This window comes from Vipera berus (assembly GCF_964194415.1).
Source record: "Vipera berus genome assembly, chromosome: 6".
Taxonomy (NCBI): Eukaryota; Metazoa; Chordata; class Lepidosauria; order Squamata; family Viperidae; genus Vipera; species Vipera berus.
The window spans coordinates 4226905-4245251 of NC_138208.1; the positions used below are offsets into that span (position 1 = coordinate 4226905).

The window sequence follows — 18347 nt, forward strand, 5'->3', positions numbered from 1 at the left end:
GATCCTGCAACATTATCCCGGAACACGTATGTTTGCTTTCATTCGTAACGGTAACAACATTTCAGCAAATGACAAAATGACAGCCGTAAGCTTTTCTTCAACAATTTACCTTTAACTAATGGGATATAAAGTAACATTTTTAGCAACCCAATCAGAAGTATAATTACATACTGGGGCTGCCTTCTCTAAAACAGATTCACTTCCTCTTAAACCACATTCCGTCAATAGTGTATAACGATCAATTTTTAGGGAAAGAGATTTCAATATATTGTACGTTTGATTAGGCAGCATTAACAAACATATAAATTGCTACATTCAGCAAACGCGCAGGTCACTTTATACATACATTGCAGTGGAGGGGGGGTTGTGTGTGTGTTAGGCTACTCTGTCTAATTATCTATCTGTCTATCCAATTATCTTTTTTTTATTAAAGAGTTTTACAATATTTTACAATATATCCCCAAATCCCTCCCACCCCAACCCCCCCACTTCCCAGAGCTAAATACAGGATTATAGTTACAACAATCATATTCTAAATAAAAATTTACACAATATACAATCAACCAAATTCGTACTGCGCTTTAACTCTCTCTTAGCATAACTACTAACAATAACAATATCCCACTAAATTCTACTCATAAGCTAAATGGAACTTTTTGGTCCCATATTTGTTTTCAATATAATTTATCCATCTCCTCCAAACTGAAATATATCTCTCCTGTGAGTGATCCTTTAAATAAGCAGAAATCTTGGACATTTCTGCAAGATTAGAAACTTTAAACACCCATTCTTCTACCGTGGGCAGATTGTCCTTCTTCCAATATTGTCCCACCAGTAACCGTGCTGCCGTTATCATATTCAACATCAGATTAATCTAATCTAATCTATCCAATTATCTAATCTATCTACCTATTTAATCTTATCTATCAATCTTATCTATCAATTGAGGGCAAGAGAAGAAGGGGACGACAGAGAAGGAGATGGCTGGATGGAGTCACTGAAGCAGTAGGCGTGAGCTTAAATGGACTCCAGAAGATGGTGGAGGACAGGAAGGCCTGGAGGAACATTGTCCATGGGGTTGCGATGGGTCGGACACGACTTCGCAGCTAACAACAATCTATTTATATCTATCAATCTTATCTATCTAATCTAATTATCTACCTATCTAACTTATTTGTCTATTTATCTAATTTATCTATCTATCTAATCTATCTAATTATCTAATCTATCTATCTATCTATCTATCTATCTATCTATCTTTATCATCTATCTATCATCTATATTTATCCATTATCTATCTCTATCTATCCACATCTATCTATTTATCTAATCTATCTATCATCTATCTATCTATCTATCTATCTATCTATCTATCTATCTATCTATCTATCTATCTATCTATCTATCTATCTATCTATCTATCTATCATCTATCTATCTATCTATCTATCTATCCGATAAAAACAAGAAGCAGAGAGAAAGAACAAAACTTACTGCATGTCCCAGCATAGCCAGACGGTAGAGAAGTGACCCCATCCTAATTTTCTGATAACGTGATATCGACCATTGAAAAGATCTCCAATTTTCACTGGATGGTAGCCACCTTTTCAAAAAAAAAATATAAAAGGATATAATTAAGGATATAGTTTAATTTGCAGCATTTCACTTATGTACGCAAGAAAGGATCACAATATCGCCCGCCACCTACAGAATTGCAAATGTAAACGTTTTCATAGACCTTTGCTGACTATAATGGAACAATTCTGAGAAGACATGCCTAAAATTGCACTGCTGGATTTAATTTGTTGTTCCAAAAATATCCGGCGACACACTTTAAAGATTTAATTGTATTCTGAAGCTTCATTGTATCATAATTGCAAAGACAGTAGCTAGGTGTATGAAAATATTTCATCCCTCAACTCTTCCATCCCTCCCCCCACCCACCCACCCATCCATCCACTCACTCACCCACCCACCCACCCCCCACTCACTCACTCACCCACCCACCCACTCACCCACCCATCCACTCACTCACTCACCCACCTACCCACCCATCCATCCACTCACCCACCCACCCATCCATCCATCCATCCACCCACCCATCTATCCATCCATCCAAACCTCCATCCATCCACCCATCTTACTCTCCCTCCCTCCACCCACCCACCCATCCATCCAAATCTCCATCCATCCTTCCTTCCATCCATCCATCCATCCAGTATATAAATCTACCCATTTGTCCAAAAAATCTGGGTGGTGAACCCAATAAAAATAAGACGTTTCATTGCCCAACAAAGCCAAATAAAACCAAACTGAAGTTCAGTAAAACATAAACCCACTAAGCACCTGCACCCCTATCACAGCTCTCCAAGGTAACAAATTTCCAATTGCTCTGCCTTCATTTCAGTGGAAAGTTCCCTGCTTCCATTCCTTCTACCAAGGCTTTATCAATGCAACACTTTAATACCAGTATTCAATTCTTGATGTACTAGACCGCACTTTAGTGAGCTGGATGAAATTGGGGAGGGAGGGGGGGAGGGGAGAAACTTCGCTTAGATAAAATCCCCTTTTGGTATTTTACGGATCCACAAAATACATCAAACGCTCCCCAGGTTACATTACAGTACCATTCTATACCGGTGCAAAGTCTGATTTATCATTTTACTACATGCAAATAATATACTCATTCAAAGTGAACGAACATTCAGTATTAACAGAACCCCCACCACATTAACTGATTAAAATGAGAGCTTATTTTATTAGATAGCATATCAGCATTTCCCTATCAAAGGCTGTTATATTGTATTAGATCTCTCTCTCTCTCTCTCTCTCTCTCTCTCTCTCTCTCTCTCTCTCTCTCTATATATATATATATATATATATATATATATATATATATATATATATATATATATATATATATATATATATATATATATATATATATATATATATATATATATATATATATATATTGTTATGGCTTACCTTACTCATTCTGGTTTATAAGCGCAGATTATTGTTTAACGCAGTGCGTGAGTACAATAACTGCAATTTATTTGGCAAACCACAATAAAAGAAGCCCTGGCCTTGGCATGAAAATACTCTTATGTGTTACACAAGTACTGTTTACTACTAAAACACAAGGGCTAGAAAAAGCCTTCGCTCAACATCTTCTCTACAAAGTTGGCAGTATTAATAAGGATTACCCCACTAGACGTTGTGTCTCACTTGTACACCAGCTCAAGTAAGTGCAGCTCCCAAAGTTATGCCAAATCACTTCTAGGATTCTGAATTTGCAACTGCTGCAAAATGAAGACACTCAAGCAAGCCTTTGATTCATTTCAAATCGCACCCAGTGAAATTTCGATTATTTCCCAAATTTCAATTATCAGGGTTTGCCAGTACAAAAGTCCTCAGGAATTGAAAATGCTCACAGTTGGGTTAGGTAATCTTGGTCCTTTGAATGTCATTGAAGATTAATTCCCAACATAGCCAGCAGCCAAGGGATTTGGGGAGATCCAGAATAACTGGGAGACCTAACTTGTTCATCCCTGATCTAAATTCTCCGTGACAACCACGAAGAACACATCTGGATAATTGCTGCCAAGCTATGAATTAATTTATTTTCTAAATCTGAAATTCTTCCTTTTGTATTTTTTTTTTTAAAAAAGGCAAATCCGTTCATTCAAAAGCAAACTGGAGGTCACAAACAGTACAGAAAGAAAAAAAGGGGGGTTATTAACATCTGAAAAACACCTCCTACGTGATCAGGAAAAGCTTTCACTTTTCAATGCTTCTTCAAAACATCTGCCTTTTAAAAAGTTAGAGCATTTAATTCTTCATTTATTTATTTTTTCAGAGAAGCTTCGCTAGTGATATAAACTGTCAATTCATCTTACAGTACGGACTATCGGACAAGCCTCGAGGGAGACCACGAAAGGAAGAATTTGTCCAAAATCTGGCACTCCCCACCATCCAGTCAGAGCTGAAGAAGCTTCTGGGAGGAGAAGCGAAACATTTTCAAAAGGAACATAAGAAAGTCCCGTTGCCTCCTGAAAAAAAAATCAGCTTTGTCCAAAATCCATCTGGACAGATCACTTTCAATCTGCCTGTCAAGGAGGATTAATACATGCAATGGAAAACGTGAAGACAGAAAAACGCACTAAAATATGTGTTGTCATTTGAGATACTATTTAGTATTTGCAATCAGAACGTAAGCACACACTAGGGCAGGGGTAGGCAACCTTGGCTCTTTTATGACTCGTGGACTTCAACTCCCAGAATTCCTGAGTCAGCCGTGCTGAGGGAAAAGGCAGTTTCCAAGCTGAGCCATGCTGGCTCAGGAATTCTGGGAGTTGAAGTCCACGAGTCGTAAAAGAGCCAGGGTTGCCTACCCCTGGCCTAGGCCTAGGCCGCTCTATGACTCGTGGACTTCAACTCCCAGAATTCCTGAGCCAGCCAGGCTGAGGGAAAAGGGAGAGGTTTCCAAGCTGAGTCATGCTGGCTCAGGAATGCTGGGAGTTGAAGTCCACGAGTCATAAAAGAGCCAAGGTTGCCTACCCCTGCACTAGGGTCACTGAAAATCTACTTAAATAGATAAGTAATCCTGGCTGGCCTTCATTTTTATTTTTATTTTTAACCTGTTCAACCATTTTTAAAAATCTGCACCCACTAATGTTAACCTTTCCTTATATACATACAGAATTTTCACACATTGCTCTTACGTAACATTATCTTAGCGGCGATAAAAGAAAAAATCAGCCAACGTTATTTTAACAAGTCTATATTCCTGAATGGCAAAAAAAACATAAAAAAATTATTAAAATGTGACATTCAGCATCAATTCTATCGCTCTTTTAAAAAGAGCTTTTTTTTTTGTAACAAGAGGGCCACAAAGCCAAGAGTGAAATGTTTCACGGGATGACTGACTGGTTTTGAAAGGCAAGAAGCAGAAATACAGTGACGGCTGCTTTCAAAAAGTACCTCTTGAATACGCCATTATTTTAAGCTGGCAAATGGGGGGGGGAAATTCTTGCCTTTGTTAACTCCGTGAATAAGAGACATCTGCAGAGTCTAGAATTAAAAAAAGAGCTAAAGAAAAGCAAAAGTCTAGCCCGCCAATCAAAAGACACGTGCACCTGTGGAGCACAAACGCTAGAGGAGTTTCCAACTGTTCCAGGCACATCTGGGGCTGCTATTTATTTACTTACTGTTCTGGGCACATCTGGACATCTATTTACTTAAAGATAAAGGTAAAGGTTCCCCCGCACATACATGCTAGTCGTTTCCGACTCTAGGGGCCGGTGCTCATCTCCGTTTCAAAGCCGAAGAGCCAGCGCTTGTCCGAGGACGTCTCCGTGTTCATGTGGCCAGCATGACTAGACGTCAAAGGCGCACGGAACGCTGTTACCTTCCCACCGTAGTGGTCCCTATTTTTCTCCTTGCATTTTTACGTGCTTTCGAACTGCTAGGTTGGCAGAAGCTGGGACGAGTAACAGGCGCTCACTCTGTTACGCGGCACTCGGGATTCGACCCGCCAAACTGCCGACCTTCTGATCGACAAGCTCAGCATCCTAACCCGCTGAGCCACCGCGTCCCTTAGGCTATTTACTTACTTATTACTTAATCGATAAAGGAGACTATTTGTAGGGTTTGAACGGAGGGGTCCTTGGGGCTTTCTAACCTCAATGGTTTTCTGGCAGACGTTTCCTTATCCGAACTAGGTAACATCATCAGTGCTAGCAAGGAATGAGCTTTGCTCTCAATTTATTTTCTAGTGCAGGGGTCCCCAACCTCCGGTCCGTGGACCAGGACCGGGCTGCGGCACGCCAGCAACCGGTCTGCACAAACAAGCAAAGCCCTAACTGCACAGAAAACCATGTTCCCCCCCCGGTCTGCGGAAAAACGTCTCTCCACGGAACCGGTCCCTGGTGCCCGAAAGGTTGGATACCTCTGTTCTGTGGGTTGTCTAGTTTGGTGATGAAACATTGGGCAGGAAAGTAACCAAATCCAGAGAGCGCTAATTAATTAATTTCATCCAAAGACTGCCCATTTCACTCACAGAATGACTCTGGGCTGACTACACCGAAAAATATTGCTTCCTCTTTTCCCCCATCTGATTTGGAAAGCAAGAGAAAGCAAGAACTCAGAATTGCTTGCAGAGGTTCTTCAAACTGCCCTTCACTAGGATTAATCAAATGAGAGAGGTTGTTTTTTTTTTAATACTCATCGCCTACCTATTAAAAGTCATTTAATGAATCAGTGTCGCTAACAAGCCGAAATCCTGCAATCCAAAACTGGAATCAGACATTATACACGTATGAAACACACATGCGCTACTGTTGGGAAATAGTTAAAAGTATATGTACAGTAGTACCTCGGTACTCATTGTTCATTGATTCCGGGAGGCACAACGAGTACCAAAAACGATGAGTATCAAACAAATGTTTTCCCCATAAGGAATAATATAGTGAGTCACAAGGCAGCCGACACGGACAAATGCTAGCTTGTGGGCTGAGTACCGAACAAACGACGAGTAGCGGGACAAAAGTTTCACGTCAAAATGCATCGAATACCAAATTCGATGAGTTCCAAAGTACCACTGTATAAGAAGACTATATGCTTTTTCAGCCATAACATGGGAAGGTGTTACGATACTGAGTCTCAGCCATTCATGCTTCCTTGTTAGGTTAAAGAGACTGTTGGTTCAGTGCCAAGACATACAATAAAGCAGGGCTGCCCAACCCTCAGGTCCACAGACCAGTACCGGGCCACGGCATGGCAGCAACAGGGCCGCACAAACAAGCAAAGCCCCATCCGTGGGATGTAGACAGCACACAAAACCATGCCCCCTCCGGTCCATGGAAAAACCTCTCTCCACAGAACCGGTCCCTGTTGCCCAAAAGGTTGGGGACCTCTGCAATAAAGCACAGTGTTAAGTCAAGTGTACGAGGAAAAGCGAGAAGATGGAGCATCAACTGAAGTTATGATAACTTTAAGTCAGAGGCCTCCAAACTCTGTTTTCGGTTGGCGGACCGGAAGGAAAGGGAGGGGGAAGCATTTTACGCTTGCAGGGGCGCACACACACACACACACACAAACAGGGCCATGAGCACGCACAATACAAACAGGGTTGTGCTAGCACTTGCTAGCACTGTCCCATTTTTGCCACACAGTGCCCCATTTTTGCCGCATGGTGCCCCCTCTGCTAGCAAGAGAGGGGGCAAGTGTGTGTGCGCGCACACGTGCGCACACTGGCCAGCCTGTTCCACGGTCTGGTGGCCAAGAGGCCACGGTCCGGTAGTAGGCTGTGGACCACAGGTCGGGGACCCCTGCTTTAAGTAACTCCTGTCTCAATGGCCCATCACATAATTTTCAAGGACTTTCCTGATCGTAGAATAAGAAAATTATCCTAAACTAATTATTCAGAACTTAACCAGAGAGAGGAAAAATGGAAAAGTCAGATATGAATGAAATGACTTCGCGTAACATTGGCGATTCATCAGACTCCTGCTAATTTCTAATTTAATTTTGGAAATGCTATCACGGGTTTTTCAAGGAATATATACCCATGTTGACATATTCCAGTTACTAGTGATCACCAAATAGGTGGTTATTTTGTATGGGTGTTTTTACTGCGTACCACTCAGTCACAGAGTGAACAGCATGACGAATTGAATAAAATAAATAAGTACATTTTTAAACCCCTTCATGGATTACTGCCTTGTCGTGGCGAAGGGGCTTGCGTAATTCAATGAAGCTATGAGCTATGCTGTGCAGGGCCACCCAAGACGGAAAGGTCATAGCAGAGAGTTCTGACAAAACGTGATCCACTGGAGAAGGAAATGGCAAACCACTCCAGTATCTTTGCCATGAAAACCCTATGGACAGTACCAAAAGGCAAAACGATATGACGCTGGAAGATGAGCCCCTCAGGTCGGAAGGCGTCCAATATGCTACTGGGGAAGAGCAGAGGGCTAGTACTAGTAGCGCCAGAAAGAATGAAGCGACTGGGCCAAAGCCGAAAGGACGCTCAGCCGTGGATATGTCTGGTGGTGAAAGGAAAGTCCGATGCTGTAAAGATTTTTTCTCCATAGGAACCTGGAATGTAAGATCCATGAATCAAGGAAAGCTGGACGTGGTCAAACAAGAGATGACAAGACTGAACATCGACATCTTAGGTATCAGCGAACTAAAATGGACAGGAATGGGTGAATTTAATTCAGATGACTATCAGGTATACTACTGTGGGCAAGAATCCCTCAGAAGAAATGGAGTAGCCTTCATAGTCAATAAAAGAGTAGGAAAAGCAATACTGGGATACAATCCTCAAAATGACAGAATGATCTCAGTTCGAATCCAAGGCAAACCATTCAATATCACAGTAGTCCAAGTCTATGCCCCAACCACCGGTGCTGAAGAGGATGAAATTGACCGGTTCTATGAAGCCCTACAGCACCTTATAGAACTAACACCAAAAAACGATGTCCTTATCATCATGGGGGATTGGAATGCTAAAGTAGGAAGCCAAAAGATAACCGGAATAACAGGCAAGTTTGGCCTTGGAGTACAAAATGAAGCAGGGCACAGGATGATAGAATTTTGTCAAGAGAATACGATGGTCATAGCAAACACTCTTTTCCAACAACCCAAGAGACGGCTTTACACATGGACATCACCAGACGGTCAACACAGAAATCAGATTGACTATATGCTCTGCAGCCAAAGATGGAGAAGCTCTATACAGTCAGTAAAAACAAGACCAGGAGCTGACTGTGGCTCAGACCATGAGCTTCTTGTTGCAAAGTTTAGGCTTAAATTAAAGAAAGTAGGGAAAAGCGCTAGGCCAGTCAGGTATGAATTAAATCATATCCCTGTTGAATATACAGTAGAGGTGACAAATAGATTTAAGGAATTAGATCTGATAGACAGAGTGCCTGAAGAACTATGGACAGAGGTTCGCAACATTGTACAAGAGGTAGCAACCAAAACCATCCCAAAGAAAAAGAAATGCAAGAAAGCAAAATGGCTGTCTGAGGAAGCTTTGCAAATAGCTGAGGAAAGGAGGGAAGCGAAAGGCAAGGGAGAAAAAGAAAGATATGCCCAATTAAATGCAGAATTCCAAAGAATAGCTAGAAGAGATAAGAATGTCTTCTTAAATGAACAATGCAAAGAAATAGAAGAAAACAATAGAATAGGGAGGACCAGAGATCTTTTCAAGAAAATTGGAGAGATGAAGGGAACGTTCAATGCAAAAATGGGCATGATAAAGGACCAAAATGGCAGGGACCTAACAGAGGCAGAAGAGATTAAGAAGAGGTGGAAAAATTACACAGAAGAACTATACAAGAATGAGCTTAACGTCCCTGATAATCACAATGAGGTGGTCACTGACCTCGAGCCAGACATCCTAGAATGTGAAGTGAAGTGGGCCTTAGAAAAGCTGAGCAACAACAAAGCTAGTGGAGGTGACAGTATTCCAGCTGAGCTATTCAAAATCTTAAAAGACAATGCAGTAAAAGTGCTACACTCAATTTGCCAGCAAATTTGGAAAACTCAACAATGGCCACAGGATTGGAAAAGATCAGTTTACATTCCAATTCCAAAGAAAGGCAGTGCCAAAGAATGTTCAAACTATCGCACCATTGCACTCATTTCTCATGCTAGTAAAGTTATGCTTAAAATTCTACAAGCTAGACTCCAGCAGTATGTGGATCGAGAACTACCAGAAGTACAGGCAGGATTTCGAAGAGGCAGAGGAACAAGAGATCAAATTGCTAACATACGCTGGATCATGGAGAAAGCTAGAGAGTTCCAGAAAAACATCTACTTCTGCTTCATTGACTATGCTAAAGCCTTTGATTGTGTGGATCATAACAAACTGTGGCAAGTCCTTAAAGAGATGGGCATACCAGACCATCTTATTTGTCTCTTGAGAAACCTATATGCAGGCCAAGAAGCAACAGTGAGAACTGGACACGGAACCACTGATTGGTTCAAAATTGGAAAAGGAGTCCGGCAAGGCTGTATACTGTCGCCTTGCCTATTTAACTTATATGCAGAGCACATCATGAGAAAGGCAGGGCTAGATGAATCAGAAGTTGGAATTAAGATTGCCGGAAGAAACATCAACAACCTAAGATATGCAGATGATACCACTCTAATGGCAGAAAGTGAAGAGGAACTAAAGAGCCTCTTGTTGCGAGTGAAGAAGGAGAGTGCAAAACTTGGGTTGAAACTAAACATTAAGAAAACCAAGATCATGGCATCCGGCCCTCTCAATTCCTGGCAAATAGATGGGGAAGAAATGGAGGTAGTGACAGATTTTATTTTCCTGGGCTCCAAGATCACTGCAGATGGGGACTGTAGCCAAGAAATTAAAAGACGCTTGCTCCTCGGGAGGAAAGCCATGTCAAATCTAGACAGCACACTAAAAAGCAGAGACATCACCCTGTCAACAAAAGTGCGTATAGTCAAGGCAATGGTCTTCCCAGTTGCAATGTATGGCAGTGAAAGCTGGACCATAAGAAAGGCTGAGCGCCAAAGAATTGAAGCCTTTGAACTATGGTGCTGGAGAAGACTCCTGCGAGTCCCTTGGACTGCAAGGCGATCAAACCGGTCAGTCCTAGAGGAGATCAACCCTGACTGCTCTTTAGAAGGCCAGATCCTGAAGCTAAAACTCAAATACTTTGGCCACCTAATGAGAAGGAAGGACTCACTGGAGAAGAGCCTAATGCTGGGAAAGGTTGAGGGCAAGAGAAGAAGGGGACGACAGAGAATGAGGTGGCTGGATGGAGTCACTGAAGCAGGAGGCGTGAGCTTAAATGGACTCCAGAAGATGGTAGAGGACAGGAAGGCCTGGAGGAACGTTGTCCATAGGGTCGCGATGGGTCGGACACGACTTCGCAACTAACAACAACAAACATTTTTAAAGTCTAGGGGTGATTTAGGCTAAAGAAGTTAATTAACAAATGGAACACCCTAAGTACAGATAGCCTTCCATTACAATTCATTTAGTGACCGTTCAAAGTTACGGCAGCACTGAAAAAAAGGCGACTTATGACCATTTTTCACACTTAACAACTTTTGGGTCATGTGATCAAAATCCAGACTCTCGGCAAGCGACTCGCATTTATGATGGTCGCAGTGTCCTGGAGGTTGTGTGATCCCCTTTTGCGACCTTCTGACAAGCCAAGTCAATGGGGGAAGCCAGATTCACTTAACAACCATGTTACTCATTGAACAACTGCAATGATTCATTTAGCAAATGTGGCAAAAAACCCATCGTAAACTGGGGAAAAATTAACAAAGCTCTCACTTACCAACAGAAATTTTTGTTGCAAATTGAGGACTAACTTTAGACACTATCTTCAATAATGTGATTGTATTCTTACTCCTTAGTCCCCCAACAACTGCAAACTACTAGGAGTTTGGAAGGTAAAGATTCAATTGATACACACACACACACAGATTTTATATTAATAACTTTCCAAATGATATGTGAGAGAGAGAAAGAGAGAGAGAGAGAGAGAGATTAGAAAGAAAAGGATCAAACACCAGGATAAAAATATAAACAAAACTGTTTAATATACAAAACCACTTAGCTTTCGTCGGCAGTTGTTAGAGTGAAAACAGGAGTTCACTCTATTTTTATCCTGGTGTTCGATTCTTTTCTTTCTAAGATGCACATACCCAGGATTCGTATTTTTAGTGTAATCAAGCACACACACAGACACACAGAGAGAGAGAGAGAGAGAGAGAGAGAGAGAGAGAGAGAGAGAGAGAGAGAGAGAGAGAGAGAGAGAGAGAGAGAGAGAAGGTAAAGGTTCCCCCCGCTCATTTCCGACTTTAGGGGCCGGTGCTCATCTCCGTTTCAAAGCCGAAGAGCCAGCGCTTGTCCGAGGACGTCTCCGTGGTCATGTGGCCGGCATGACTAGACGCCAAAGGCGCACGGAACGCTGTTACCTTCCCACCGGAGTGGTCCCTATTTTTCTACTTGCATTTTTAGGTGCTTTCGAACTGCTAGGTTGGCAGAAGCTGGGACGAGTAACAGGCACTAGCTCTGCTACGCGGCACTCAGGATTCAACCCGCCAAACTGCCAACCTTCTGATAGACAAGCTCAGCGTCCTAACCCACTGAGCCACCACGTCCCCTTAGATAGATAGATATGTTCAATTACTTAAACACTTAATAAAGTTCTTGCATGTATTTTCCACAGTCCAGAATTAAAGGATAAAGAATTACTACTAATTGAGGCTTTTTTTATGTAATTAACAAGGCTTTTAAAAAAAAACGTAGGAATTTGGATTCTGGATTTTTAGCCTCAAAATGATGTAAGCATCCAGTTGTCCCAACGGTGCTTTTCAAAAAGGCCGATGGACTTTCTAGTTTTGTCCTCAAACTTTTCGCTTCTCATCTGAGAAGGTTTTCAAGGGGAAACAAACAAACAAACGAGAAAGTCCGGTTGCCTTTTGAAAAAGCATATTTGGGACAGCCTTGATCTGGATTGATTGATAGTCTCCACGGGCATCTAAGCATCCGGTTCTAATAATTAATCCCGTTATTTTTACCAACTAACCTTTGCAATAGTCTGCAGGATCTTCCTGTTCTTCATCATCGGATCCTAGAATTTCTTCCTCCGGTTCCGGCGGGGTCGGTTCTGGCAACGGTGGTGGAGGAGGAGGAGGTGGTGGTGGCGGTACAGAGGGAACTTTTTGTGGAGGCTCTGGCCTACAAATAAAATATATGGATATATATATATATGTGTCAAATACTTAACTATTTAGATTACCTTGCTAGGCCCCAAACATGGGGCAAATCTTTATTTCCTGTTTTCAGCCTATCTTGAAGGCCATCGAACAGGCAGTAGTCACACCGGACAGCTCATATATGTAAATTATGATGTAAATATGTAAATTACTAAATTACTCCCTTAATTCTTTGTTAGTAATTTACATATATATATATATATATATATATATATATATATATATATATATATATATATATACACACACATATATACATATATGTATGTATGTATGTTCAGAAAGTCAAACGCTGGAGCAAATTTCCAAGAGCTTCCTCTTTTCCTGGATTTTAATTCAAACATTCCTTAGGAAAGAGGATAATTTATTCTGTGCGGGCTACAGAAATGAATCTGGAAATGCTACGGGACACAGCAGGAATTTTGTAAAAAACAAACAAACAGCGGGTTGGTATGTAGGATTTAAAGTGCAGGCGCAGACAGATAAAATCAGATTAAAAGACGGGAGGGAAGCCACTAGCTCCTGTTCCTGACCTGGTCGGTATAAACTACCGTCTTTTGAATAAAATGGTACTTCCGGATCCAAACTGGGTCGGTCACTGGGACCGCAGGTTTTGGTCTTCCGAGCTTACGGACCCGTACTGGAGCCTGTCCTCAGGGAACGTGTCTCTCACCAGAATGTGTGCTGTTCTGGATGTGGGATTTATAGTGCCTGTTGTATGTGGCTTTTTAGATATTGATTGGGGTGTGTTGATGGCTGGCTGTTAAGTCCTTGGCTGTTGTTTTTTTGTGCTGCCCAGACTTAAGGACTTGATAGGCTGGGGGTAAATCAGTGCTCCTGCTGACTGGCGAAGGGCCCGTTTCCCAGGCATCAATCACTGAGCAGGCTGTTTTTGTGCCTGCTCGTCCGACAATCTTAGTAGCGGCAAAAGTGAATCTAGCCGAAGCTCTGCTAGAGAGGAGCTCCCCGAGGGTGGGCTTCAGCACGAAAGGCAAAATCCAGATTGGATCCTGCAACATTATCCTGGGACACGTATATTCGCCTTTGTTCGTAAAAACGGTACTTCTTTCAAGATGCGAAGCTTTCTTTTTTGTTTATTTTAACTTTGCTCACAGCAGCAAAAGGATCGCCACTTTGGTTACAAGTAACCCTCGACTTACGAGCACAACTGAGACCAGGTTTCCTGTCGCTAAGCAAGACTGTTGTTCAGCGAGTCGGGACTGGTTTTATATCCTTTTTTCTGATGCGGTTGTTAAGCGAATCACTGCAGTTCTTGAGGGAACCCTGCGGTTGTTAAGTGAATGTGCCCTTCCCCCCCAATGACTCTGCTTGAGATCGTCTCAAATGGCAATCACATGACCTATTTGAATCCCACCACTGTAGGTAGGTAGGTGGGTGGGTGGGTGGGTGGGTGGGTGGGTGGATGGATAGATAGATAAGATAGATAGATAGATAGATAGGTAGATAGACAGACAGACAGACAGACAGACAGATAGATAGTGGTGGGATTCAGTTCATACCACTTCAGCAATAATTATAGAATATATATAGTCCTACAATCACACATCTATCAGTTCCATTGCCCTGTTGGTGTTTATTCTACCTGATAAATCTGATGAGAGACCAACTAATATTAAAGGGTGATACAGATAGCTCTTGTTTGGCAACCCCAACTTGCTTGTTAAGCAAAGTAGCTACAAAGTGAAGCTGCAACTGTGCTGATGAGCCTAGTTCAGCTTTCCTTTGTCTGTAGTTACACGTCATCATTGAGATTTAAACAATGAATGAACCGACGAAGCCGTGGGATAAAAGTGATCGATAAAAGCCACAAAGGAATACAGCATTGGGAAGGTTAACTTGATCAAGGCTCGCCTCACTGATCTGAGTTCTGATCGTGCTTGTATGCTTAATCATTTAAAGGCACTGCATCCAATAATCTGAACTCTGGACTGCAACCCCTGATGTAATGTCTGGTGTAAGTAGCCTCTTTGACAACCATAGTTTTGACTCAGAATAGAACACCATCGTTTCTATTTGTAGCAGAAAATGGAATGGAGTGGAATGGAATAGAAGTAGAGTAGAAGCGGAGTAGAAGCGGAGTGGGATGGGATGGGATAGGACAGAATGAAATGGAATGGGGAATGGGGAATAGAATAGAATAGAATAGAATAGAATAGAATAGAATAGAATAGAATAGAATAGAATAGAATGGAATGGAATGGAATGGAAGAATGGAATGGAATAGAATAGAATAGAATAGAATAGAATAGAATAGAATAGAATAGAATAGAATAGAATAGAATAGAATAGAATAGAATAGAATGGAATGGAATGGAATGGAATGGAATGGAATGGAATGGAATGGAATGGAATGGAACAGAACAGAATAGAACGGAACAAGAATAGAATAGAATAGAATGGAATGGAATGGAATGGAATGAAATGGAACGGAACGGAACAGAATAGAAGGGAACAAGAATAGAATAGAATAGAATAGAATAGAATGGAATGGAATGGAATGGAATGGAATGGAACGGAACGGAACGGAACAGAACAGAACAGAATAGAAATGGAACAGGAATAGAACAAGAACAGAATAGAACAGAATAAAACAGAAGAGGAACGGAAGAGCAACAGAACAGAACGGAACAGAACAAGAACGGAACAAGAACGGAACGGAACAAGAACGGAACAGAACGGAACAGAATAGAAGGAATGGAATAGAAAGGAACAAAATAGACTAGACTAGACTAGACCAGAACAGAACAGAATGGAACAGGAATAGAACAAGAATAGAATAGAACAGAATAGAACGGAAGAGGAACAGATGAGGAACGGAACAGGAACGGAACGGAACGGAACAGAATAGAACGGAACAAGAATAGAACAGAATAGAACGGAACAAAATAATAGAATAGAATAGAATAGAATAGAATAGAATAGAATAGAATAGAATAGAATAGAATAGAATAGAATAGAATAGAATAGAATAGAATAGAATAGAATAGAATAGAATAGAATAGAATAGAATAGAAATCATAAAGCATATTTGGTCCCATTAATCTCCTTCTTCTGGAGCAGTTGCACGTCAGCCCTTTTTCCACAAAGCTCATCTTTTCTCATTCTCCATTAGCATCTAGCTTGGGTATGAAAAAGGGTTATACAATGGAAATATAGCTAGCAATATCCATCTACGAAAAGCAGAATCTGGAGACTAAAGTAGACAAAGAACACAGAACAGAACACACAGCCTTAGGATAAGCAGCCAAGTCATTGGTGCGTGCCATTCACAAAACCTGACCATCTATGAATTATTAGATGAAAACTGGTTCCATTTTAGCAGCAAACAAAACTCAGTACTGCAGGGACCTAGCCGATAACCCAAGTCAGCGTAGTTTTTAATTTTTTGCTTAAGGTACAGGTAGTCCTCGACTTACAACAGTTCATTTAACGGCTGCACAATGTTACACCACCAGTGAGAAAAATGACTTCTGATGGCTTTTCACACCTACGACCGTTGCAGCATCCCCACGGTCATGTAATCAAAATTCAGACGCTTGGCAAGTGACTCGTAATTATGACGGCTGTAATGTCCCGTGGGGTCACGTGATCCCGTTTTGAGATCAAAGCCAGTGGGGAAGCCATATTCCCTTAACAACGGCATTGCAAACTTAATAACTGCAGTGCTTCACTTAACAACCGTGGCGGGAAAAGTCATCAAATGGAGCCAAACTCCCCCTTTCACAAACGTTTCACTCAGCAGCAGAAATTTGGGACTCAATCGCAGTCGTAAGGCGAGGACTAACTGTAATTAACTCTACGAATTTATCTTTTGACTCCAAAACCAATCAGATTTTTCAGTAACGAAAGGTAACACTCGTTTTTTCCCCCTCTCTGCACACACACACGCACAAAAGAGCAATATCAAAATAATAAAACGGAACTTACATTTTCTACTAGGCTGCAGCGTTACTATGGCAACTGGCTTAGATGTCTATTCATATCACCAGGTGCCGGTGACAACTTTAGGTACGGTAAATGAAACATAGGCGCTAAGTTCTTCCTTTCAGCTGGAAAAGCTTACTAAAAGAAAGCTTCTAAATGAAGGGTTCTGCTTAAGGTGACATTTTGGAGCTAGAAAAAAATAAATAAATCAGTTTATCCTAAATAATACATCCGCTTAGTTTGCGTACTAACGCAGACTCAACACAAAACAAAGATTTCTCTCGTTATCCCCCTTGTTGAAAATAAGCTGAGTGTTAATTACAGGGGTTGCAAAAATAAAATTGCAGTAACATACATAAAACTCTTCCTATCCAAATAATACAGTGCAATGTAAATAACCAGGTACTTTATTACACTATATTTTGGTCAGCGCTCTTGGAAATTGCATCTAGTTTTGGTCGTCGTGATATAAAAAAGATGTGGAGACTCTAGGAAGAGTGCAGAGAAGAGCAACAAAGATGTTCAGGGGACCAGAGGCTAGAAGATATAAGGAACGGTTGCTGGAATTGGGTAGGTCTAGTTTAAAGGGACACGGTGGCACAGTGGGATGGACGCTGAGCTTGTCGATCAGAAGGTCGGCAGTTTGGCGGGTCGAATCCCGAGTGCCGCGTAACAGACTGAGCGCCTGTTACTCGTCCCAGCTTCTGCCAACCTAGCAGTTCGAAAGCACGTCAAAATGCAAGTAGAAAAATAGGGACCGCTACGGTGGGAAGGTAACAGCGTTCCGTGCGCCTTTGGCGTCTAGTCATGCCGGCCACATGACCACGGAGACGTCCTCGGACAAGCGCTGGCTCTTCGGCTTTGAAACGGAGATGAGCACCGGCCCCTAGAGTCGGAAACGACTAGCACGCATGTGCGGGGGAACCTTTACCTTTAGTTTAATGAAGAGAAGGACCAGGGGGGACATGATAGCCGTGTTCCAGTATCTCAGGGGCTGCCCCAGAGAAGAGGGAGTCCAGCTATTCCCCAAAGCGCCTGAAGGCAGGACAAGAAGCAACGGATGGAAACTAATCAAGGAGAGAACCAATCTAGAAATAATGAGAAATTTCCTGACAAAACAATTAACCAGTGGAACAACCTCCAGAAGCGGTGAATGCTCCAACACTGGAAGCTTTTAAGAAGAGACTGGACAGCCATTTGTCTGAAATGGTACAGGGTTTCCTGCCTGAGCAGCGGGTTGGTAAGAAAGCCTATTGTGCACCAGGTTTACAGAAAGAGAAGTTCCAGAAAGAATGAGAAGTGCAATCACCCAGCGAGTGTGTATATGTGTGCGTGTATCCATCTATTCATTTAGTAGATTTCAGACGATTATCCCGCCTTTGTTACTTTATACGTAACTCAAGGTGGCAAAGATACAAAATACTTCTTCTTGCCCCTATTTTCCTCACAACAACAGCCCCGTGAGGTGGATTAGACTGAGAGAGAATTACTGGCCCAAAGTCACCCAGCTGGCTTTTCAGAACTAAAGCAGGACTAGAACTCACAGTCCCCTGGTGATTTTCTGACTTTCACGCCTAAGGCGGGACTAGAACTCACAGTCTCCTGGTGATTGGCTCAAAGTCATCCAGCTGG

General features: G+C 41.9%; 1 protein-coding gene across 10 annotated transcripts in view; it reads right to left on the reverse strand.

The window, feature by feature from the left end:
* SRPK2 (SRSF protein kinase 2) overlaps positions 1-18347 on the reverse strand; it is a 136427-nt gene that overhangs the window by 42802 nt on the left and 75278 nt on the right. For 9 of the 10 annotated variants that reach the window (XR_014026942.1, XR_014026943.1, XM_081331312.1 and 6 more), the window contains 2 exons: positions 12581-12732; positions 1494-1602 (listed from right to left, as the gene is read on the reverse strand). Coding sequence is in view for 8 of the 10 variants with exons in the window: in XM_081331312.1 (XP_081187438.1) it covers positions 1494-1602; positions 12581-12732 (261 nt within the window). In the remaining 2 variants the exon portion in view is untranslated. Of the gene's footprint in view, positions 1-1493; positions 1603-12580; positions 12733-16718; positions 16738-18347 lie in introns of those variants that run through there. The other variant, XM_081331314.1, reaches the window with a different exon arrangement.